The following is a 25,534-nucleotide window of genomic DNA, read 5'->3' as shown; positions in this document are numbered from 1 at the left end:
ATTTGTTCAGCATACAGATTGAATAGGTATGGTGAAAGAATACAACCCTGATGCACACCTTTCCTGGCTTTAAACCAATCAGTATCCCCTTGTTCTGTCCGAACAACTGCTTCTTGATCTATGTAAAGGTTCATCATGAGCACAATTAAGTGTTCTGGAATTCCCATTCTTTGCAGTGTTGTCCATAGTTTGTTATGATCCACACAGTCAAATGCCTTTGCATAATCAATAAAACAAAGGTAAACATCCTGCTGGTATTCTCTGCTTTCAGCCAGGATCCATCTGACATCAGCGATGATATCCCTGGTTCCACGTCCTCTTCTGAAACCAGCCTGAATTTCTGGCAGTTCCCTGTCGATATACTGCTGCAGCCGTTTTTGAATGATCTTCAGCAGAATTTTGCTTGTGTGTGATATTAATGATATTGTTCTATAACTTCCACATTTGGTTGGATCATCTTTCTTGGGAATAGGCATAAATATGGATATCTTCCAATCAGTTGGTCAGGAAGCTGTCTTCCATATTTCTTGGCATAGACGAGTGAGCACCTCCAGCGCTGCATCTGTTTGTTGAAACATCTCAATTGATATTCCATCAATTCCTGGAGCCTTGTTTTTCGCCAGCCCCTTCAGAGCAGCTTAGACTTCTTCCTACAGTACCATCGGTTCCTGATTATGTGCCACCTCTTGAAATGGTTGGATATCGACTAATTGTTTTTGGTATAATGACTCTGTGTATTCCTTCCATCTTCTTTGATGCTTCCTGCATCACTTAATATTTTCCCCATGGAATCCTTCACTATTTCAACTCGAGGCTTGAATTTTTTCTTCAGTTCTTTCAGCTTGAGAAACGCCGAGCATGTTCTTCCCTTTTGGTTTTCCATCTCCAGCTCTTTGCACATGTCATTATAATATTTTATTTTGTCTTCTCTGTTCACTTCTTTTACTTCATCAATTCTTCCTTTTGCTTTAGCTGCTCGACGCTCAAGAGCAAGTTTCAGAGTCTCCTCTGACATCCACCTTGGTCTTTTCTTTCTTTCCTGTCTTTTCAGTGACCTCTTGCTTTCTTCATGGATGATGTCCTTGATGTCATTCCACAACTCGTCTGGTCTTCGGTCACTAGTGTTCAATGTGTCAAATCTATTCTTGAGATGGTCTCTAAATTCAGGTGGGATATTCTCAAGGTTGTATTTTGGCTCTCGTGGACTTGCTCTGATTTTCTTCAGTTTCAGCTTGAGCTTGCATGTGAACAATTGATGGTCTGTTCCACAGTCGGCCCCTGGCCTTGTTCTGACTGATGATATTGAGCTTTTCCATCGTCTCTTTCCACAGATGTTGTCAATTTGATTTCCGTGTGTTCCATCTAGTGAGGTCGATGTGTATAGTGGCCGTTTATGTTGGTGAAAGAAGGTATTTGCAATGAGGAAGTCGTTGGTCTTGCAAAATTCTATCATTCGATCTCCGGCATTGGTTCTATCACCAAGGCCATATTTTCCAACTACTGATCCTTCTTCTTTGTTTCCAACTTTTGCATTCCAATCACCAGTAATTATCAATGCATCTTGATTGCATGTTCGATCAATTTCAGACTGCAGCAGCTGATAAAAATCTTCTATTTCTTCATCTTTGGCCCTAGTGGTTGGTGCATAAATTTGAATAATAGTCGTATTAACTGGTCTTCCTTGTAGGCATATGGATATTATCCTATCACTGACAGCGTTGTACTTCAGGATAGATCTTGAAACATTCTTTCTGACAATGAATGCATCACCATTCCTCTTCGAGTTGTCATTCCCAGCATAGTAGACTATATGATTGTCTGATTCAAAACGGCCAACACCAGTCCTTTTCAGCTCACTAATGCCTAGGATATCGATGCTTATGTGTTCCATTTCATTTTTGACGATTTCCAATTTTCCTAGATTCGTACTTCGTGCATTCCAGGTTCCAATTATTAATGGATGTTTGCAGCTGTTTCTTCTCATTTTGAGTAGTGCCACATCAGCAAATGAAGATCCCGAAAGCTTTACTCAATCCACGTCATTAAGGTCGACTCTACTTTGAGGAGGCAGCTCTTCCCCAGTCATCTTTTGAGGGCCTTCCAACCTGGGGGGCTCATCTTCCAGCACTATATCAGACAATGTTCCGCTGCTATTCATGAGGTTTTCACTGGCTAATGCTTTTCAGAAGTAGACTGCTGGGTCCTTCCTCCTAGTCTGTCTTAGTCTGGAAGCTCAGCTGAAACCTGTACTCCATGCGTGACCCTGCTGGTATCTGAATACCGGTGGCATAGCTTCCAGCATCACAGCAACACACAAGCCCCCACAGTACGACAAACTGACAGACAGTAGTAACAAACAATAATTTACAAGTAGATACATATGTATATATGTAAGTTGAACAGGTGTGGGATGGTGTATGGGAGTACTCCCACGAGCACATATAGGATTGGCAGAGGGTGTTTCTATGTACGTATTTGTATGTGCTGCAAGATACCCATGTACATAGTACAGCACACAGGGGGCAAAGTTATGCAAACTTCTTAGCCGCCAAACATCTTGAGGGACTGAGTCACTGGACTTGAGGGCTCAGGACCATAGTCTAGGGGGACATCTAGGTGAATCGGCATAACATAGTCCATAAGACAATGTTCTACATTCTACTCTGGCGAGTAGCAACTGGGGTCTTAAAAGTTTGCAAGCACCTGAGCCCAGAAGAACTAGATGGTGATTGGCTACCACCACAGGCAGATCTGACAAGATCACAATAGAGGGTCTTGGACAGAGTGGGAGAAAAACGTAGAACAAAATTCGAATTCACAAAAAAGACCAGACTTACTGGTCTGACAGAGACAGGAGTAACCTCCAAGACTATGGTGCCTGGACGCCCTGCTAACTCAGAACTGAAGCCACTCCTGAAGTCCTCCTTTCACCCAAAGATTAGACAAGCATGCAAAACAAACAATAACACACTAGAGGAACATGCTTCTTAGATCAATCAAGTACACAAGGCCAAGTGAGCAACACCTGGCCAAAAGCAAAGATGAGAAGGCAGGAAGGGAAGGGATAGGAAACCTGGACAAATGGACACAGAGAACCCAGGGTGGAAACGGGAAGAGTGCTGACACATTGCAGGGATTGTAAACAATGTCACAAAACAATTTGTGCATAAATTTTTGAAAGAGAAACTAATTTGCTCTGTAAACTTCAGCCTAAAGTTCAATAAGGAAAAGCTTGCGAGTGGCCATCTCAGATACAACTATTGGTCTCTTCCCGTCCAGAGCAAAGAAAAGTGAAACAACTAGTCTAAAGGACTAATGGACCACACAAACTACTACCAACTGCTCTGAGAGGGATCACATCAGAAAGTCCTGGAAAGAGTGGGAGGAAAATGATGAACAAAATCCAAATTCATAAAAAAGACCAGACTTATTAGCCTGATAGAGACTGGCGAAACACCCAAGACTATGGTCCTTAGACACACTTCAAAAGTGGAACTGACCCACTCCCAAAGATCACCTTTCAGCGAAACAATAAAAAAAAAAAACAAAAAAGATCACCTTTCAGCCAAACAATAGATGGCCCTATAAAGTGAACAGCAACACCCATGAGGAATGTGCTTCTCAGAATAATCAACCATAACAGACCAAGAGGGCAGAATTTGCCCAGAAACAAAGTTCAGGAGGCAGGGAGGAGCAGAAAAGATGGGAAAATAGAAACAGGGAACCCAGTGACCAAGTGGGTAGTGTGCTGTTCACATTGAGGGGATTGCAACTAATGTCATGAAACAAAATGTGTATAAATTGTTGAACGGGAAATTAATTTGTTCTGTAAACTTTCACACAAACCCCACCCCTGCCCCTGACACACACACAAAGTTTGTAAGTGGCCATCCAAGGCACAACAATTATCTCTATTCATCTGGAGCAACAGAGGAAGAAGGAGAGTCAGGAATGGGAGAAGGTTATTGAATATCTGGCTAATTGCCTCCATGAATAACTGCCTCCTTTGCCATGAGACCAGAAGAACTGGATGGTGTCCGGCTACCATTACTGAACATTTTGATCAAAGATCCCATAGAAGAATCCTGACCAAAAAGGGCAAAATGCAGATCAGAATTTCAAATCCTCATAGACTCTAGACTTTCTGGAGCCATGGAGGGTGGATGAACCCCTGAAACTATTGCCCTGAGATAATCTTTAAACCTTAAACCAAAAATATCCATTGAAGTCAACTTAAAACCAAACAATCGCTTAGCTTAGCTAGTAAAACAAGTCTGCCTTGAGCATTATGCTCTTTTAAGAACTATCTATATAGGATCAAATTGACAATAGCAACTCCAAAGTTTAGACAGGAACCTTAGGGGGCAGTGAGTTTATGTTAATGAGAGAAGAACAACTCAGAAAAGGAGCATGAGAATGGTGGCACAACTGGAAGAATGTACCCAGTGTCACTGACTTGCACACGTAGAAACTATTGAATTGGTGTATGTTTTGCTGTGTATATTCTCAGCAACATAACAAAATAAATAAAATTTTGAAAAAAAAAATAAAGAACTCATGTAACCACCAGAGTGGAATTAATAAGAATGTCGACACACTGTGAAAAATATAATCAATGTCACTGAATAATTGGTGTAGAAATTGTAAAATGGGAACCTAATTTGTTGCGTAAACTCTCACCGAAAACCATAAAACATTATTTAAAAAAAAAATTATGTTGAAGCAAGCTGAAATACTTCCTATTTGAGCTGTAATAAGAAATGACGGGAAAATATAGGGAAGATCAGCCCACCACACAGTGCTTAAAGCTAAGGAGAGCCTGGAAAACCACGGTTCATTTACCTGGGGTTGGAGTCACCTGCTTACCATTCTGGTCCTTGCACTGGGAACAGGCATTGCCAGGCAGTGCAGAAAGCACATTTTTGCAAATGGGAAAAAACGGCAAAGCATTACCTTTGAAGGCCTACCTGTTTCACCTGGACAAAGGTCAAGGGATACAGGCTTTTTATGGGCCCAGAAGGAGACAGAATGTTCAGAGCTTCTCCCACTGTCTTTAACTGAAAAGAAACACAAGCAGCATTCACTCACTCTCACCTCTCACTGGCAATCACAGCAGAGGGCATGACTTTCCACGTATCAAGGACATTCACCAGTGAATGTGACCTAACCCCCAAACAAACATCGATCATTCCAACTTCACTCAGTGTTGCTTCCCAGTCACCTGTAGTTCCTCTCCATCAGCTCCCTAATTCTTCATGAAAAATACAAATGATAGTCACTTAAAAGTGTTGCAAACATACCTGATCAGCTTCATAACCTTCTGAGACAAAAAAAAACAAAAAACCAAACAGTTGCTGTATCATGTATCAGTTGTTTGCCTTTGCCTTCCTTGCCTGTCAGCTCCTTGATGGTACGGTCTGTAGTGTTGCATCTTCAATGCCCAGCACATAGCACACGTTCAATAAACGTTTCTTTATTCAAGCAGAACAGTTGTGTATTCTTGCAACCCAGCATGCTTATCACAATGCAACAACCACAACGACAACTATCACCGCATACCTACCAACTCTAGGTGAGAGAGAGCATTTTACGTGCACTGCCCCATTTAAGGAGCCCTGGTGGTGCAGTGGTTAAGAGCTTGGCTGCAACCAAAAGCTCGGCAGTTGGAAAAACCCTATGGGACAATTCTACTCTGTCCCATAGGGTCACTATGAGTCAGAGTCAACTTGACGGCAACGGGTTTGGCTTCTTTTTTGTGTGTATGTGCCTCATTTAATCCTCACAACCATCCAGCGAAACACTAGTTATTATTCCACGAGAGGAAACAGAGGCTCAGAGAAGCAAACCTAAGTGATGGCAGAGCCAAATTTCATAGTTGGGTTTGACTTCAAAATCCGGGGCTTTCCATGGCTTGATACCGATTAGGAATTTTATATTTTCCATGTTTTTTTTTACCTTGCTGATGTGGAGCAAGGGAGGAAAAAAAATCTTAGTTTTAACTCTATCAAGTCAGCTACTCACGGGGTGTTTACCCACCTGGACAGCTAAAGGAATTCAACTCAGGGTGAAAGCTTTTCTTCTACATAACTACAATCTCAATAAACTTAATTCCATTACATGCCAAGGAGCCCTAGTGGTGCAGTGGTTAAGAGCTATGGCTGCTAACCAAAAGGTCAGCAGATCGAATCCACCAGCTGCTCCTTGGAAACCCTATGGGGCAGTTCTACTCTGTCCTATACAGTTGCTATGAGTTGGAACCATCTCGACAGCAGTGGGTCTGGTTTTTGGTATACGCCAACTTACTGTCTTAAGTTGTATATATTTAGTCGACAATGAAAAGCCATTTGCACTAACACGGCTTTCCTTTCGGTAAGCAGAATGTGCTTTCTGTACTAAGCTAGGTTTGTTTTAGCAGTGTTGTTGTTTTGAGCATTTGCAGTTATTTTCTGTTACATAAAAATAAATTTCTCACTGCTCTAAAACAAAGCTTTTCCTTATGTAGCACTAGCAATGAGCAAGTAGAGAATGCTCCTTTTGCCAGTACAATTAAAGCTTGATCAATCTAAAGAAAGATTCCTATCAGGTAGAGAGACCACGGTCTTTGTAGAATGTGGCACACACATCTGACACCAGGTGGAAAATGTTACAAGAGCCCCACAAAGAGTTTCACCAGTGGAAAAATTTATACAATCATGTTTGGCATTTTGCTAAAGATAAAAACTTGCGAGGCTATTTTAGGATATCAAGATTCTTAAGAAATACATAACTTCATGTTTTTTTTTTCTTGTGAGTTAGAACAAGGAGGAGTTAGGGATTATAAGAGGGGAAAACCTGAAGACAGAGACAGTCAAAACAAATTGACTTTAGCTTTCGTCACTCCAGATATTTAACTAAAACTTTTCTTCTTTTTTCTTCCCCTAGAATATCATACCCTTAATTCCTATTTCTGATTAATTTCTAGCTTTTTCCCCTGATGTCCCACTTACCATATAGACCATAAAACTAAAAAACAAATCCACTACCATCGAGTCGATTCTGACTCATAGCGACCCTATAGGACAGAGTAGAACTGCCCCATAGGGCTTCCAAGGATGTAATCTTTAGGGAAGTAGACTGCCACATCTTCCTCCCACGGAGCAGCCAGTGGGTTCGAACCACTGACCTTTCAGTTAGGAGCTGAGTGCCTTATATAGACTATAGACCATAAGGGAGCCCTGGTGGTACAGTTGCTCAACTGCTAACCAAAAGGTCAGCAGTTCAAATCCACCAGGCACTCCTTGGAAACCCCGTGGGGCAGTTCTACTCTGTCCTATAGCGTCGCTATCAGTCAGGATCGACTTGACAGCAATGAATTTTGCTTATAGGTAATGGTTTTGAGATGGGGGTAGGGAGTGTATAATTTAGGGCAGAGACCTATCAAAATGCCTACGGCTTTTGGGAACTATCTAGAAAAAAGTGGATTACAAAAAAAAAAAAATGTTCTGTGGGGCACGCTGTGCTACAAAGGCTCCTGGCACACGTTGGACAACTGAGAATTGAACCAAAATGATGGGAATGATTTGAGAACGCTTCCAAACTCCCCTGTCTCCTCCTGTTCACAGCCCACCCCCATCAATACGCACACTGTATCCTCCCAACTCCCATCTTCCCATTTTCCCAGAAACACCGTCTGCCCTATCAGTCGCCCAGAAAAGAGATTCACAGGAAAAAACCAACTGATTCCTCAGCACAGCACTTTCACTCTGCCACTAAGCTCCAGTTCCTCACTCCCACCTACCTCACTTTCAATTTAACGTTTCTGGTTTTGGGGGTTTCTGTCTTACCTTCTTCAGAGCAACTTTTCCATATGCAAACTTCGGTGTGGATGGAGGGATAGGCCCGTCTGGTACCTTCTCAAACTATAAACCAGTGGGAAAAGAGAGAGAAAAGAAAAAAGTTGTTAAACCCTCAGAAACGTATCACATAAAATTCATTTTTCAAAAGGGCGGGGTCAAGAAAGTCAAACAAAGCAGTGCGTGTGATTTTTTGGAAAGGCAATGAACAAAGGGATTCCGCTAAAAAACGATCTGGTTCTTAAAAGTCTGTGAGTGAAACCCACAGCACCAGAAGAAAACAAATAATAAAAATTAGAGCTGAACTAAATGAAATAGAAAACAGAAAAACAACTGAAAGAATTAACAAGACCAAAAGCTGGTTTTCTGAAAAACTCAACAAAATTGATAAACCATTGGCCAAACTGACAAAAGAAAAACAGGAGAGGAAGCAAATAACCCGGATAAGAAATGAAAGGGGCGATATTACAACAGACCCAACTGAAATTAAAAGAATCATATCAGATTACTATGAAAAACTATACTCAAACAAATTTGAAAACCTAGAAGAAATGGATGAATTCCTAGAAACACACTACCTACCTAAACTAACACAAACAGAGGTAGAACAACTAAACAGACTCATAACAAAAGAAGAGATTGAAAAGGTAATCAAAAAACTCCCAAAAAAAAAAGCCCTGGTCCGGAAGGCTTCACTGCAGAGTTCTACCAAATTTTCAGAGAAGAGTTAAAGGTATTTCAGAGCATAGAAAAGGATGGATACTACCAAATTCATTCTATGAAGCCACCATATCCCTGATATCAAAACCAGGTAAAGACACCATAAGAAAAGAAAATTATAGACCTATATCCCTGATGAATGTAGATGCAAAAATCCTCAACAAAATTCTAGCCAATAGAATTAAACAACATATCAAAAAAATAATTCACCATGACCAAGTGGGATTCATACCAGGTATGCAGGGATGGTTCTACATTAGAAAAACAATCAACGTAATCCACCACATAAATAAAACAAAAGACAAGAATCACATGATTTTATCAATTGATGCAGAAAAGGCATTTGACAAAGTTCAACACTCATTCATGATAAAAACTCTCAGCAAAATAGGAATAGAAGGAAAATTTCTCAACATAACAAAGGGCATTTATACAAAGCCAACAGCCAACATCACCCTAAATGGAGAGAGCCTGAAAAGATTCCCACTGAGATCGGGAACCCGACAAGGATGCCCTTTAACACCACCCTTATTCAACATTGTGCTGGAAGTCCTAGCCAGAGCAATTAGGCTAGATAAAGAAATAAAGCACATCCAGATTGGCCAGGAAGAAGTCAAAGTATCTCTATTTGCAGATGACATGATCTTATACACAGAAAACCCTAAGGAAGCCTCCAGAAAACTACTGAAACTAATAGAAGAGTTCAGCAGAGTATCGGGATACAAGATAAATATACAAAAATCAGTTGGATTCCTCTACACCAACAAAAATAACATCGAAGAGGAAATCACCAAATCAATGCCATTTACAGTAGCCCCCAAGAAGATAAAATACTTAGGAATAAATCTTACCAGAGATGTAGAAGACTTATACAAAGAAAACTACAGTACACTTCTGCAAGAAACCAAAAAAGACTTAAATGAGTGAAAGAACATACCTTGCTCATGGGTAGGAAGACTTAACATTATAAAAATGTTTATTCTACCAGAATCGATCTATACATTTAATGCAATTCCAATCCATATCCCAACGACATTCTTTAATGAGATGGAGAAACAAATCACTAATTTCATATGGAAGGGAAAGAGGACCCGGATAAATGAGGCATTACTGAAAAAGAAGAGCAAAGTAGGAGGCCTTACTTTACCTGATTTTAGAACCTATTATACCACCACAGTAGTCAAAACAGCCTGGTACTGGTACAACAACAGATACATGGACCAATGGAACAGAATTGAGAATCCAGACATAAATCCATCCATATGAGCAGTTGATATTTGACAAGGGCCCCAAAACAGTTAAATGGGGAAAAGACCATCTTTTTAACAAATGGTGCTGGCATACCTGGATATCCACCTGCAAAAAAATGAAACAAGACCCATACCTCACTCCATGCACAAAAACTAACTCAAAATGGATCAAAGACCTAAATATAAAATCTAAAACGATAAAGATCATGGAAGAAAAAATAGGGACAACGTTAGGAGCCTTAATACATGGCATAAACAGTATAGAAAACATTATAAAGAACGCAGAAGAAAAACCAGATAACTGGGAGCTCCTAAAAATCAAACACGTATGCTCATCCAAAGACTTCACCAAAAGAGTAAAAAGACTACTTACAGACTGGGAAAAAGTTTTTAGCTATGACATTTCTGATCAGCGCCTGATCTCTAAAATCTACATAATACTGCAAAAACTCAACCGCAAAAAGACAAATAACCCAATTAAAAAATGGGCAGAAGATATGAATAGACACCTCACCAAAGAAGACATTCAGGTAGCTAACAGATATATGAGGAAATGTTCACTTTCATTAGCCATTAGAGAAATGCAGATCAAAACTACAATGAGATTTCATCTCACTCCAACAAGGCTGGCATTAATCCAAAAAACACAAAATAATAAATGTTGGAGAGGCTGTGGAGAGATTGGAACACTTCTACACTGCTGGTGGGAATGTCAAATGGTACAACCACTTTGGAAATCGATTTGGCACTTCCTTAAAAAGCTAGAAATAGAAGTACCATACGATCCAGCAATCCCCCGCCTTGGAATATATCCTAGAGAAATAACAGCCTTTACACAAACAGATATATGCACACCCATGTTTATTTCAGCACTGTTTACAACAGCAAAAACATGGAAGCAACCGAGGTGCCTATCAACGGATGAATGGATAAATAAATTATGGTATATTCACATGATGGAACACTACACATCGATAAAGAACAGTGAGGAATCTGTGAAACATTTCATAACATGGAGGAACCTGGAAGGCATTATGCTGAGTGAAATTAGTCAGTTGCAAAAGGACAAATATTGTAAGAACTTGAGAAATAGTTTAAACTGAGAAGAAAACATTCTTTTGTGGTTATGAGAGGGGGAAGGGAGGGAGGGTGGGAGAGGGGCATTCACTAATTAGTAGATAAGAACTACTTTAGATGAAGGGAAAGACAGCACACAATACAGGGGAGGTGAGCACAATTGGACTAAACCAAAAGCAAAGAAGTTTCCTGAATAAACTGAATGCTTCGAAGGCCAGCGTAGCAGGGGCAGAGGTCTGGGGACCATGGTTTCAGGGGACATCTAAGTCAACTGGCATAATAAACTCTATTAAGAAAACATTCTGCATCCCACTTTGAAGAGTGGCATCTCGGGTCTTAAATGCTAGCAAGCAGCCATCTAAGATGCATCAGTTGGTCTCAACCCACCTGCATCAAAGGAGAATGAAGAACACCAAGGACACAAGGTGATTGCGAGCCCAAGAGACAGAAAGGGCCACATGAACCAGAGACTACATCATCCTGAGACCAGAAGAACTAAATGGTGCTCGGCTACAACCGATGGCTGCCCTGACAGGGAACACAACAGAGAACCCCTGAGGGAGCAGGAGAGCAGTGGGATGTAGACCACAAATTCTCATAAGACCAGACTTAATGGTCTGACTCAGACTGGAAGGACCCTGGTGGTCATTGCCCCCAGACCTTCTGTTGGCCCAGGACAGGAATCATTCCCGAAGCCAACTCTTCAGACATGGATTGGACTGGAAAATGTGTTGCAGAGGGATGCTGGTGAGGAGTGAGCTTCTTGGATCAGGTGAACACTTGAGACTATGTTGGCATCTCCTGCCTGGAGGGGAGATGAGAGAGTGGAGGGGGTTAGAAGCTGGTGAAAAGGACACGAAAAGACAGAGTGGCGGGAGAGAGCAGGCTGTCTCATTAGGGGGAGAGTAATTGGGAGTGTGTAGCAAGGTGTATATGGGTTTTTGTCTGAGAGACTGACTTGATTTGTAAACTTTCACTTAAAGCACAATAAAAATTATTTAAAAAAAAAAAAAGTCTGTGAGTGGCCATCTAAGATACACCTATTGGTTCCATCTCATCTAGAGCAAAGGAGAATGAAGAAAACCAAAGACACAAGGAAAATATTAGCCCAGAGGACTAAAGGGCCACATGAACCAGAGCCTTCGCCAGCCTGAGTCCAGAAGAACTAGATGGTGCCCATCTACCACCACTAATCACTCTGACAGGAATCACAATAGAGGGTCCTGGACAGAAGCAGGAGGAAAATGTACAAAATTCAAATTCACAAAAAAGACCATATTTACTGGTATGACAGAGACTGGAGGAACTCCAAGACTATGGCCCCTAGACACTCTGCTAACCCAGAACTGAAACCTCGAAGCCCACTTTTCAGGCAAAGATTAGACAGGCTTATAAAACAAAGAATAACATAACACATGTGAGGAATGTGCTTCTTTGTTCAATCAAATACACGAGACCAAACGGGCAACTCCTGCCCAAAAGCCAGAAAAAAAGACAGGAAGGGAAAGGAACTGGACGAATGGACACAGGAACCCAAGGTGAAAGGGGGCACATGCTATCACATTGTGGGGATTGCAACCAATGTCACAAAACAATATGTGTATAAATGTCTGAATGAGAAATTAATTTGAAGTGTAAACTTCCACCTAAAGCACAAAAAGGAAAAAAAAAAAAGGATCTGGTAAAGCTTTTTAATTCTAAGCTCCAGGAATCATTCAAATAATTATAGAACAAAAGTCTTCAAAACAGAAGAATGGAAAACAAGTAGAGAGAATGAAGGGGCAGCAGGAGAAGGCTGGGTGCGGGGGGATGGGGGAGGGAAGAAACGAAGTACAGGGCAAAACAAAAACGGAAGGATGGTGGCCTGCAGTAGAAGAAAAATCAATCCTGTGTAGACCGAAGTATTATATTAACGTTGAATTCACTGTGGTTACGTAAGAGTAAATAAAATTAATGATTTTAAAAAGAAAAGACTGTTATGAAAAGCAACAGTCTCCTTTGTCTCACTTTTAGTTCTGTTCTCCAGAGGAAACCACTTTTAAATCATTTAATTGTTCCTATTTCTGCTTCTTCTGGTCTCCAAATAGTATGCTTACATTGCTGTTTCTTGCTTGATCAACTTAAAACCCTATCACTGATTTCTTTAATGCATGAGAATTTAGCTCAGTTGTGCTACCTGGATATCTCCCCTTCCCGCTGATACAGTTATGTCGCCATTTTTCTCTGCTGGTTACCTTTGTAACTTTAAAAAATATCCTTATACCTTTATTTCGTAGTTTCATCAATTAAGACATTATCCTTCGTGTGCATACTTTTAAAGGCTATTAGCATCCTTCCCTGAGTTCTCCTCCCCACTCCAACCATCAGTTACACTATCTTATAACAGTAAGTTCCTCCATGTATACATTGACTTTGAATTAAAAATCACATTATTATAATTATATAAATATTGCTCTCTGCACAGCCAAGTGGTATATACTAAGATGGCATGTTCTGTCTTACTCAGCTTTTTGTGTTCTTTCCTCCCTGGAATTGGTAATTGCCTTTCTTTTTTTCCGTCTGCTTTTAGGCTAATACTTTCTTACATTGTTCCAAATTCCTAAGGTTGTTGTTGTTGTTAGGTGGCGTTGAGTCAGTTCTGACTCATAGTGACCCTATGTACAACAGACGAAACACTGCCGGGTCCTGCGCCATCCTCACAATCGTTGTTACCCTTGGGCCCATTGTTGCAGCCACTGTGTCAATCCATCTCGCTGAGGGTCTTCCTCTTTTTCACTGACCCTCTACCTTACCAAGCATGATGTCCTTCTCCAGGGACTGATCCCTCCTGATAACATGTCCAAAGTATGTGAGATGTAGTCTTGCCATCCTTGCTTCTAAGGAGCATTATGGTTGTACTACTTCCAAGACAGATTTGTTTGTTCTTTTGGCAGTCCACGGTATAGTCAATATTCTTTGCCAACACCACAATTCAAAGGCATCAATTCTTCTGTCTTCCTTATTCATTGTCCAGCTTTCACATGCATATGGTGTCTTAGTCGTCTAGTGCTGCTATCACAGAAATACCACAAGTGGATAGCTTCAACAAAGGGAAATTCATTCTCTCACAGGTTAGGAGGCTAGAAGTCCAAATTCACGGTGCCAGCTCCAGGGAAAGACTTTTTCTGTCACTCTGGGGGAAGATCCTTGTCATCAATCTTCCCCAGTCAAGGTGCTTCTCAGTGCAGGGACCCTGGCTCCAAAGGACACACTATTCTCCTGGCTCTTGTTTCTTGGTGGTATGAAGTCCCCATGTCTCTCTGCTTGCTTCTCTCTTTTGTATCTTAAAAGAGATTGACTTAAGACAGGACCTAATCTTGTAGGTTGACTCCTGCCTCATTAACATAATTGCTGCTAATCCCACCTCATTAACATCATAGAGGTAGGATTTACAAAACATAGGAAAATCACATAGGATGGCAAAATGGTGGACAACCACACAACAGTGGGAATTATGAACTAGCCAACTTGACATACATTTTTGGGGGGACAAAATTCAGTTTATATCAGGTGATATCGAGTTTCTTCAAATGGACCTTGTTTCCCCTAGAAAACTCCCTTCTGGAACCCTCAGTCTTCCTGCTCCAAGAGACTGAGGCTCTCTAGGCTTGATATCCTGGGACTTCGCTTCGTTATTTTCCTGGCTTTGAGTTCCTGCTTCTAGGATCTCATGACTTCATTTCATTGAAGCACAATCTCAAGTAATTTTCTAAGAATTGGTATGTGGGAGGTAAACTTCCTTAATCTTTGAATGTCGGAAAACGTCACACTTGGTTGATAATTTGAGTGGGTATAGAACTCTATGTTAAAAAACATCATCCCTCAGAATGCCGAAGGTATTATTCTGTGGTCCTCTACAATCCACTGTGGCTCATGCCACCCTCATTCTTGTTCCTTTGAAGATGAGTGTTTTTTTTTCTCTCTCTCTCTACAAGTTCACAAACTCTTTATTTTCAATGTTCTAAAATTTTCCAAAGACGTGTCTGCGTATGCATTTTTTTTTTTTTTTTTTTGCATTTATTATGCTGGGGAACAAAAGAGCACTTTCAGTTCTGGAAAAATTCAGTATTGTTTCTTTGGTATTTTATTTCCCTTCACTTTTGCCTTGTTATTAGTAAGAAGTTGGACACCTAGATTGGTATCTCTTATCCTTTCTCTCCTATCTCCAACTCTGTCTTTTGGTTCTACTTTCTAGAAGATTATTTTTAAATTCTAAGAACTCTTTCTTATTCTCTGTTGTTAGGTGTTGTCAAGTTTGTTCTCACTCATAGCAACGAAACACTGCCTGGTCCTGCACCATCCTCACAATCATTGTTATGCTTGAGCCCATTGTTGCAGCCACTGTCTTAATCCATCTTGTTGAGGGTCTTCCTTTTTTTTGCTGACCCTCTACTTTTAGAACATTCAAAATAAAGAGCTTATAAGCTTCTAGAGAGAAAAAAGCAGTCATCTTCAAATGAACAAGAATGAGGTTGGCATGAGTCACCGTGGATTGTAGAGGACAACAGAATAACACCTTTGGCATTCTGAGGGAAGATGTTTTTCAATGTAGAATTCTATACTCATTCAAATTATCAACAAATGTTACATTTTCCGACTTTCAGAGATTGAGGAAGTTTACCTCCCACGTACCAAATTCTTAGAGAGTTACTTGAGATTGTGCTTCAAGGCTTTACCAAGCATGATGTCCTTCTCCAGGGACTGATCCTGCCTGATTACATGTCCAAAGTGTGTGAGATGAAGTCTCACCATCCTTGCTTGTAAGGAGCATTCTGGCTGTACTCCTTCCAAGACAGATTTGTTCATTCTTCTGGCAGTCCATGGTATATTCAATATTTTTTGCCAGCACCATAATTCAAAGGTATCAGTTCTTCAGTCTTCCCTACTCACTGTCCAGCTTTCACATGCATATGAGGCAGCTGAAAATACCATGGCTTGGGTCAGGCGCACCTTAGTCCTCAAGGTGACACCTTTGCTTTTTAACACTTTAAACAAGTCTTTTGTAGCAGATTTTCCCAATGCAGTACGTTGTTTGATTTCTTGTCTTCTGCTTCCACGGGCTGTGATTGTAGATCCAAGTAAAATGAAATCCTTGATAACTTCAATTTTTTCTCCATTTATCATGATATTGCTTACTGGTCCAGTTGTGAGGATTTTTATTTTCTTCATGTTGAGGTGTAATCCATACTGAAGGCTGGGGTCTTCGATCTTCATCAGTAAGTACTTCAAGTCCTCTTCGCTTTCAGCAAGCAAGGTTGTGTCATCTGCATGACGCAGGTTGTTAACGAGTCTTCCTCCAATCCTGATGCCACATTCTTCTTCGTATAGTCCAGCTTCTCAGATTATTTGCTCAGCATACAGACTGAATAAGTATGGTGAGGACACAACCCAGACACACACTTTTCCAGACTTTCAACCACGAAGTATCCCCTTGTTCTGTTCAAATGACTGCATCTTGGTCTAAGTACAGGTTCTTCATGAGCACAAATTAGTGGTTCTGGAATTCCCATTGTTCACAATGTTATCCAGAATTTGTTATGATCCACACAGTCGAATGCCTTTGCATAGTCAATAAAACACACGTAAACATCCTTCTGGTATTCTGTGCTTTCAGAATCCAGCTGACATCAGTAATGATATCCCTGGTTCCGCGTCCTCTTCTGAATCCGGCTTGAATTTCTGACAGGTCCCTGTCGATGTACTGCTGCAACCACTTTTGAATGATCTGCAAAATTTTACTTGTGTGTGATGTTAACGATATCGTTTGGTAAGTTCCGCAATCTGTTCTCTAGTGGTTCCTTTTTCAAAGTATCTTTTTCTTATTTTACGGATGCAATATCTTATCAAATTTCTCTGAAGGATGTAAATTTGAGGGGTATTGCTTTATTTTCCTTAAGATCTCTCCTGTTCTCTGAATTGTTTGTTGCTTCTAGGGTCATTTTTCTGGGTATTTCATCGCAGTCTTTCTCTTTCGAGTTGCAGGCTTCCTGGCTGTCTTCAAGTGTCCGGTCGTTCTCGGTTGCGCCTTCGCGTTTAACTGTGACGCACACGAATGCGCTAACACTCGCGTCATCACCTTCTGTATAGCAGCTCCACTCTGTGTACACAAGCGTCTATTGGGGAGCTTAGTTTTAGGGTAATTGGGCAAAGAGCCAAGTATAATGTGGAAATCTTTGCTCTGGGGCTGTTTACTTTTTTTTTCTTTTTTAATCTTCTGGTTTTATGACCAGTGGAAAAACGCCTCTTGGCTGGACAGTCTACATACGACAGTGGGGGGAAGAAGTGGAAAACCTGATGGGAGATACACACAGTTTAATTAACCTTCCTATTTGTGGTCCTATTTCCGCCCCCATGCTTTGTTACACCTGCATTTCCAAAGCCCAACTCTCCAGGGTTCTTTAAGGCCTGTCTACTCCCCACCTCCCTGCTCCTACAGTCCCTTTCCATGCTGACCGGGGACTGAGATTTCCTTATCCTGCTTCCTCGGCTCCACTCCTCTACCTACTTTCCATTTTCCAGAAACCTTTTGAAATATCTTATGTATGAACAGTTCTCTTTCTTGGTGTCATAGTTTTTGTATTTTGTTACATTTTGGAAGGGACAGGGAATAAATATGTGGACAGTTGGCCATCCTAAACCAGAAAGTCTTTTGGACTTCTAATATTCAGTGAATTTACAATTCTGAGAAACTCGAAAAAGATAATATTAGAATAGATGACTTTGAGGACAAAGAGTTGCTGCTGGTCTTGGGCGGACTGAGTAAGAGCAAGATGTTTTAAGGTCTCTCTTCCCAGTTTTATGTGAGGCCCAGACAACATCCCTTCTCCTTTCTCAGTTTACCCACCCCATCTTCTTCAACAAAAGCAGAAAACAAATCCACAAAGGATACCTGAGAGCAATAGGATTTTTTTCCCTGAGGTCCTCTCTTTCCTTGCACATAGCAGTGGGCATGTCACAGCCAACTCCTAAAGTCAAAGTGGATTATTGTAGATAGGAACCACAATCTCTCCCACCGCCCTGGAAAAAAAAGTCATAGCACCCAGCAATGCATCGCTAGGTATATATATACCCAAACGAATCAAAAGCAGGGACGCAAACAGATACTTACACACCGTATTCACTGCAGCACTATTTGCAACAACCAAGAAGTGGAAACAACCCAACTGTCCATCGGCAGATGAGTGCCGGAATAAAAGGTGGTATAGAGCCATACGATGGAATATCACTCGGCCATAAAGAGAAATGGAGTCCTGACACATGCTACGGCAAGGACGAACCTTGAAAACATGCTAAATTAAGTCAGGCATAAAAGGACGAACACTGTATGATCCTACTTATATGAAATATCTAGAAGAGGTAAATGCCTAGGGACCAGCTGATTGGTAGGTGCCAGGGGCAGCAGGAGGGGGCAGTGGGGAGTTATTGCTCAAGGGGCCTTGGGTTTCTGTTTAGGGTGATGGAGAATTTTGGAAGCGAATAATGGTGAGTGTTGCAAAACGTGGTGAACGTAATTGCTGTTGTTGTTAGCTGCTGTAGGTCGATTCTGACTCACGGCAAAACCATGGCAGAGAATTGCTCATAGGATTTTCGAGGTTGTGACCTGCCAGAAGGGATGTGTGGTGAACATAATTAATGTCACTGAGTTGTACACGTAAAAATGGTTGAAATGGGAAAAAAATACATATATAAATATACACACACGTATATAACAAACACAAAACTTTTGTTATTATTTAGGAACACCTTGGAAGGGAGAGTCCCTCCTAGTGCCTTCTCTTACATACACATATAAAGATAAGAGATCATTTTGGAATTTGCTACCAAAACTCATTGCTGTTGAGTCAATTCTGACTCATAGCGACCCTATATAATTTGCTAACATTATTTGGCAAAAGCACTTTTAGCATGGCCGAATAACATTAATAGTAATATTATTTATTGCATATTACAGTGCTTCAAATGGATACAACAGAATCTATATAACCATTCTTTCCATTTATGAGAGTTGAATTATTTCCATGTTTTGCTATCATAAACAATGTTGCAATAAACAACTTCATAGTATTATCTATAGCATTATCTTTCTTTTAAATTATTTGGTGGGATAAAGCCTCAAGTGAGCAGTTACTAGGTCAAAGGGTACGGACATTTTATACGACTCTTAAAATAGTCTATACAAAAGTTTGCATCAAAAGTCTATACTTATGTCCTTTGCCCAATGATCTATTTGGGTCTTGATTTTTTTTTAATCAGTGGTATGAGCTCATTATAATAGAGTTATGAAGCCTCCGGAAACCCTGGTGGCATAGTGGTTAAGTGCTACAGCTGTGAACCAAAGGGTCGGCAGTTCGAATCTGCCAGGCGGTCCTTGGAAACTCTATGGAGCAGTTCTCCTCTGTCCTATAGGGTCGCTATGTATGAGTCGGAATCGACTCGACAGCACTGGTTTTGGTTTGGTTTTGGGTATGAACCCTTCACCTATTTGCCACAATTTTCTGTCTTTTCCTCTTTATTTCTGGTGATTTTTTTCACTGATACTAGTTGATTATCACAGAGCAAAATCCTCATTTTCTATCCAGCTAATGAATGTTTCAGAAAAGAAAACAATTAAATGAACATACCAGAAATGTATACTTCTGCACTTTCATTTCTCCATCATCATTTGTGCTTTGATCATAAATATGGCTTCTTGTCATACTTATTTCGCAGGACAGGTTCAGCATAGGAAGCTGTTCTTCCTATGTTTATCAACTTTTCCTTCACCAAGATCCCTAATGTTTTCATTCATTCGCCTAACAAACTTTTACTACGAAAATACTTCGGGTCAGGTCCTGGGCTTGGTACTGGGGATATAAATAGCTCCTAGTTCTGACAGTTGGAGCCCTGGTGGCGCAGTGGTTAAGAGTGCAGGCTGCTAACCAAAAGGCTGGCAGTTTCAATCCACCAGCCGCTCTTTGGAAACCCTATGGGGCAGTTCTCCTCTGTCCTACAGGGTAGCTATGAGTTGGAACAGACTCAGCAGCAGCTGGTTTCGTTTTTTTTAGGTAATGTGCACAAACAAGCTCTATTAACATACCACGGAAAGTAGTGTATTAAAAATTTCCACACTATGGGGATGTGGGGAGACAGAAAACAGTGTGACTAACTCTGCTGAGAGACAAAGACCCCCCGCCCAGAGGAGGTAATTGAGGCATGTCTTCATTTTCCAGGTGGATAAAGGTAGAGGAAACCAGGATGTGCAGAGGCCAGGAGTATGAACAGCATCACACCATCCACAGACTTTTTCGTAGCTCCATTGTAAGGCCAGAGTGTACATACAAGAAGGAGAGAATTGAAAGATGAGTTGAGGAAAAATGGAAGCCAAATCGTGGAAGGCATAGTGTGCAAAGCCAAGGACTACACTTTTCCCTGAAGGTAAGGGAAGCAGGTGGGAAACCCAACCAGATCAGTGTTTTAAAGAAATCATTCTAGAATATATACTAGAGAAGACAACTCCATAGGCGATAAAGATACTTTTGCTGTAAGAGTGCAGGTGATGAACTCTAACGGTTTGAAAGGCCACCTACCATTTATTAGGTAATATTCATTTTGTTGTCTTTAATTATTAGACATAAAACACTGTTTCCACCAGGACTGTGGATCAGCAAGAGATGGCTTGTATCTACATGCTTAGCTAATGTCACTCCAGTCATAAGCCAAGAAGGACAACCAATCTGGCAGTGTAGACTGACCAACAAATCAGGCAGTGCACACTGGTCCTGGGTCAACCAATCGGGCAGTGTAGACTGATCCTGGGTCAACCAATCAGACAGTATAGACTGATACTGATCCTGGGTTAGCCAATCAGGCAGTGTAGACTGATCCTGGGTCAACCAATCAGGCAGTGTAGACTGATCCTGGGTCAACCAATCAGACAGTATAGACTGATCCTGAGTCAGCCAATTAGGCAGTGTAGACTGCTCCTGGGTCAACTAATCAGACAGTGTAGACTGATCCTGGGTCAGCCAATCAGGCAGTGTAGACTGCTCCTGAGTCAAGTAATCAGACAGTGTAGACTGATCCTGGGTCAGCCAATCAGGCAGTGTAGACTGATCCTGGGTCAACCAATCAGACAGTATAGACTGATCCCAGGTCAACCAATCAGACGGTGTAGACTGGGTCAGCCAATCAGGCAGTGTAGACTGAGCTGGGTCAAGATTCAAACACTTTATTTATCTTTTGAAGGATTCAAAATCATTGTGGCTGTGCCCCCACTCCAACCCTGCCTCAACTACCACCTTCGGGAATCCCAGGCTCCACTCATGTTATCAAGGTCCTCAACTGCCACTTGACTAATTTCTGCAGAGTGATCCATCTCCAAAATACAAGTTGAGCTCTTATCTTTGATGGAATTCTTATCAAGAACTGGAATAAGACTTTTTCAATGGGTCTTAAATTTATGTGAAAGCACACACTAGTAAACTCACCACTGCACTTCTCAGGAATCAGTAGGGAGGTGGAAGGCACTACCCTACAGGCTTATAGTTCATCCTCGAGGTCAAAGTGTTAACCATGTCTGGTTGAGCTTCACCCACACCAAAGACGCTAGGTTAGAAAATGCAAATATCATGACCTTTGTCAGGCCTTGAAGACTCATATGAAAATGACTGAGGAGGTTTTCAACACTGAGCACAGGCTTGTGCAGCCTGCTGGGAAACTTTCATCCTCAGGAGTCCATGGCAGTGGAAGGTATTGCCCATCACCACTCAATGCACTCTTGAAATGGGTTAAGACAAGACAAATCTTTGGTGAAGTAAGGAGACAGGAAGAACTACACCTGGGAGCGTTTACCATTCCATTTCCTTTCCTAGATGCAAACAGATATTTTGAAAATAACATTTTCTAAGACAGTTAACTGAAGGTCTACAGGTCTCACACCAAACCCATTGCCATCAAGTTGATTCCTCTTAGCAACCCTGCAGAACAGAAAAGGACTGCCCCATAGGGTTCCAAGGAGTGGCTGGTGGATTCGAGCTGCCAACCTTTTGGTTAGCAGCCTGAGCTCTTAAACAAGTCTCATAAGAGCCCGCTAAATCTTTTAGACTAATTCATTTCTCTCTTCCAAACTTGAAACATCAAAAAAAAAAAAAAAAAAAAAAAACAGAGAAGAGTGAAAAGGTGATCAAATACTGAGTTGCCGTCTATCATAAACTATTGAATTACTCCATTTCTAGAGGCTCTGTCTCTTTCGTGGGTTCATCTGAGCCTGCTAATCTGTTAAAATCTTGGGATTCCCTGGGTTTCCATTTGGCTTGGCCCACCACCCTTCTCTCTCAGCTCTCCGTGTGGGATCTGGACCTCTCTCTGAACTTTGATCTCTGCCTCCACTGATGACCCCTGAACCTGTGTTGGTACTGCAGACGCCCCCCTTGAATTGCTCACTCTTAAGTGCAGATGGCTGCTAGACAGGCACTTCTACCTGGATGCCCCCAGAAGCATCTTGCGCTCAAGCCCCAAAATGAACTTGCTCTGCACCCCTCCTACGTCTCCTCTGCAATTCTCTATCTAAGCTGCTGACCCCAATATCTACCCAGTTATCCAACCAAGGCTGTGACCTGGACGATTAAATGACTCCTCATTACCTATCTCTTCCTTCCCACTCCCTGCTGCTCCTGCCGTCATCTCATTTCTAGGTTACTATGGCAACCTCCTAACTGGTCTTCTGCATCCAGTAATGCCTCACCTCAGAGAGGGGCCCTAGCACTGTGTTCTCATGGTCATAGACTTTTGTTAAATCAACAAAAATAAGATTAAAAAAAAAAATTTTATTGTGCTTTAAGAGAAAGTTTACAAGTCAGTCTCTCATACAAAAATTTATAAACACCTTGCTGTATACTCCTAGTTGCTCTCCCCCAATGAGACAGCACACTCCTTCCCTACACTCTCTATTTTCATGTCCTTTCAGCCAGTGTCTGACCCCCTCTGCCCTCTCATCTCCTCTCCAGACAAGAGCGGCCCACATGGTCTCTTGTGTCTACTTGATCCAAGAAGCTCACTCTTCACCACTATCATTTTCCATCCCATAGACCAGTGTCCAATCCCTGTTTGAAGAGTTGGCTTTGGGAATGGTTCCTCTCTTGGGCTAACAGAAGGCCTGGGGACCATGACCTCTGGGGTCTTTCCAGTCTCAGTCAGACAATTAAGTCTGATCTTTTTGCTAGAATTTGAGGTCTGCATCCCATTGCTCTCCTGCTCCCTCAGAGGTTCCAAAATCAAGATATTTTAACTATTACAGGCTAAGACCATCTCTTTTTACTCCAGTTTGCCCTGTGCCACATGTCCTCTTGTGCCAGGAGGCTTTAGAGTGGCCACAGGCATCTTTGGGACCCAAGTGAAGAGCAGCTGAAGTGGGAACTGACTTAATTTGGATGTAGTGGGACATTTATATGGTTCACTGGCAGTTCTACAAATAGTTAAGTTATTGCTAACAGATTATTCCTATCACCCAGTGTGCTGACCCCGTTGGCATCATATTGCAATACACCATACCCTAAGGTAGCCAGCCCCAGAAGCACATAGGTTGTAGAGGAGAAAGAAGGTCTGAAATGTATGAAGCCAGCCCCAGAAGCACATGGGTTGTAGAGGAGAAAGAAGGTCTGAAATGTACGAAGCCAGACCCTAGTCCATGGAAAAGTCTGCCGAATCTTACAGCTCATATATAAAAGAACTTGAGAGAGATTTTTCCCAATTTTCATTACAATCCTAAACATTTATATAATAATATTATTGGTAACAAAATGTGAGGCTGAAAGTGGCTTTTCTAAAATATCTATGCTAAAGGACAAATTTTGATCAGTCACCCCATAGCAAAAGATTTCCATTCTCTCTAGAAAAAAAAGATTACCAACATTGCTGCCGCCTGAAGAAACAATTTTAAAAAGCACTTGGCTAAAAGAAGATAGGGAAAGAAGGACAGTAGGGCATTTCAAACAGTTAATAGATCCAAAATATGTTATCTGGGGGATTCTGTGATGTTTGTAACGTTGTGATATTTGTCAGCTCTTTTAAACTTTGTAGTTTGTAATGATTTCTCTACAATTCTAAATGCAGATTCATTTTTGTAGCCTCCTCAAATATCTTTTCTGAAATGCATATCTGACTATACTACTTTCCTCCCTAAAACACTTCAAAAGCACCCCGTTACCTATAATTCAAGCTCCTAATATCCTAAAGATTCCAACTCACCCACTGGCATCATGGGAGAAAGGCCTGGCGATCTGCTGCCACAAAGATTAAACTATGCAGCAGTTCTATCCTGTGACACATGGGGTCGCTGTGAGTCGGAATCAATTCAATGGCAACAGGCTTGGTTTTGGTAACATGGCATATCCAATAACATTTATCTTCTCAGTGCAGGAGGAGATAATATCACCTGTGACATTAAGGAGAAAGTATGGGGCTTGAGGAAAAGGGCTTACTCTAGAGGGAGGATTGAGAGCAAAAAAAGAACTGGAGATCATTATAGACCCCATTGAGAGTGGACAGCACAGACCCCCGTCCCGGCCAGCCCACAGTGAACTATAAATGTCTCCTGCGTGGCTTTGGGGCAGGGCCAGAGCAGTGCAGGCCAGCGGTTTGAACAGCAAGGCCTCTTCAACAGTGGCCCAAGGGCAAGTGGGGCATGGCAGCGAAAGGCTACCCCTCCCTCAATCATAAGAGCCAGGGAAGGTCTAGAAAATGTGAGGGGTTGTAGGGGTGGGCTAGGGAGGAAGGAGGTAGCTAAGGTTATGAGAGAATAAAAATAGGGGGTAATAACAAGGTCATGTACAAAAGAAAGTGCACGTTAATATGTTTTAACCCCAGTTTGTATTTTTGTTTCCCATATTGTTGCTGTCGGTTGCCATGGAATCAATTCCCACTCATGGTGACCCCATGAGTGCAGAGTAGAACTGCTCCACAGGGTTTTCAAGTCTGTGACCTTTAGGAAGCAGACTGCCAGGCCAATCTTGTGAGGCGCCTCTGCGTGGGTTCAAGCTGCCAACCTTTTGGCTAGGAGTCGAGCGCTTGACCATTTGCACCACTCAGGGACTCCTTTCTATATTAGGCATATAAAAACTTACTATTCTATGAAGAAGACCATTCTAAAAATGAACCTGAGGCGGTGTGTTTCAGAGGTGACGTTGATTGGCTTGGGGTGGTAGACATGGACACGCATAGATGGGCAGGTGGACTGATGTGGGGAATCGGGGAATGTCAAAAGTGACTGACTACTAAAATTACACAGGGAGTTCAAAAGAAGCTGAGGTGGTTTGTGAGATGAAGCGACAGGCTATAAAAGAAATAAGTCCGCAGGCATTATCATCGAATCTAACAAATCCATCGGTAGTTCTCGCTGAGAGAAGATGCACCAAAAGCAAACATGGAACATTGATTCCTGTCTAGGAGAAAACAATTCCTGTAACAAGACACCCTTTGTGTCCAGTTACCAGATAAGAACTAATGGGATGGCAGAGTAACTCCTTCTCTCTGATTTTCTTGGGCGCAACGAGGAATGGCAACCACTGCAGTGACGAAGACAAACTTGTCCAGAGGGGCTGCAGGATGAGCAGGCACAACTTTCCAGAAGAGTCTTCAACT

General features: G+C 41.6%; 1 protein-coding gene across 3 annotated transcripts in view; it reads right to left on the bottom strand.

Moving 5' to 3' along the window:
- GLB1 (galactosidase beta 1) overlaps positions 1 to 25,534 on the bottom strand; it is a 115,887-nt gene that overhangs the window by 31,016 nt on the left and 59,337 nt on the right. For 2 of the 3 annotated variants that reach the window (XM_049871183.1, XM_049871185.1), the window contains exons 11-12: positions 7,824 to 7,898; positions 4,968 to 5,057 (exon numbers count right to left, since the gene is read on the bottom strand). In XM_049871183.1, coding sequence (XP_049727140.1) covers positions 4,968 to 5,057; positions 7,824 to 7,898 — 165 coding nt within the window. The remainder of the gene's footprint in view (positions 1 to 4,967; positions 5,058 to 7,823; positions 7,899 to 25,534) is intronic. The other variant, XM_049871184.1, reaches the window with a different exon arrangement.

This window comes from Elephas maximus, chromosome 27 (assembly GCF_024166365.1).
Source record: "Elephas maximus indicus isolate mEleMax1 chromosome 27, mEleMax1 primary haplotype, whole genome shotgun sequence".
In the NCBI taxonomy this organism is placed as follows: domain Eukaryota; kingdom Metazoa; phylum Chordata; class Mammalia; order Proboscidea; family Elephantidae; genus Elephas; species Elephas maximus.
The sequence above is the reverse complement of the archived record's forward strand: the minus strand, read 5'-3'. Positions and strand labels throughout refer to the sequence as shown.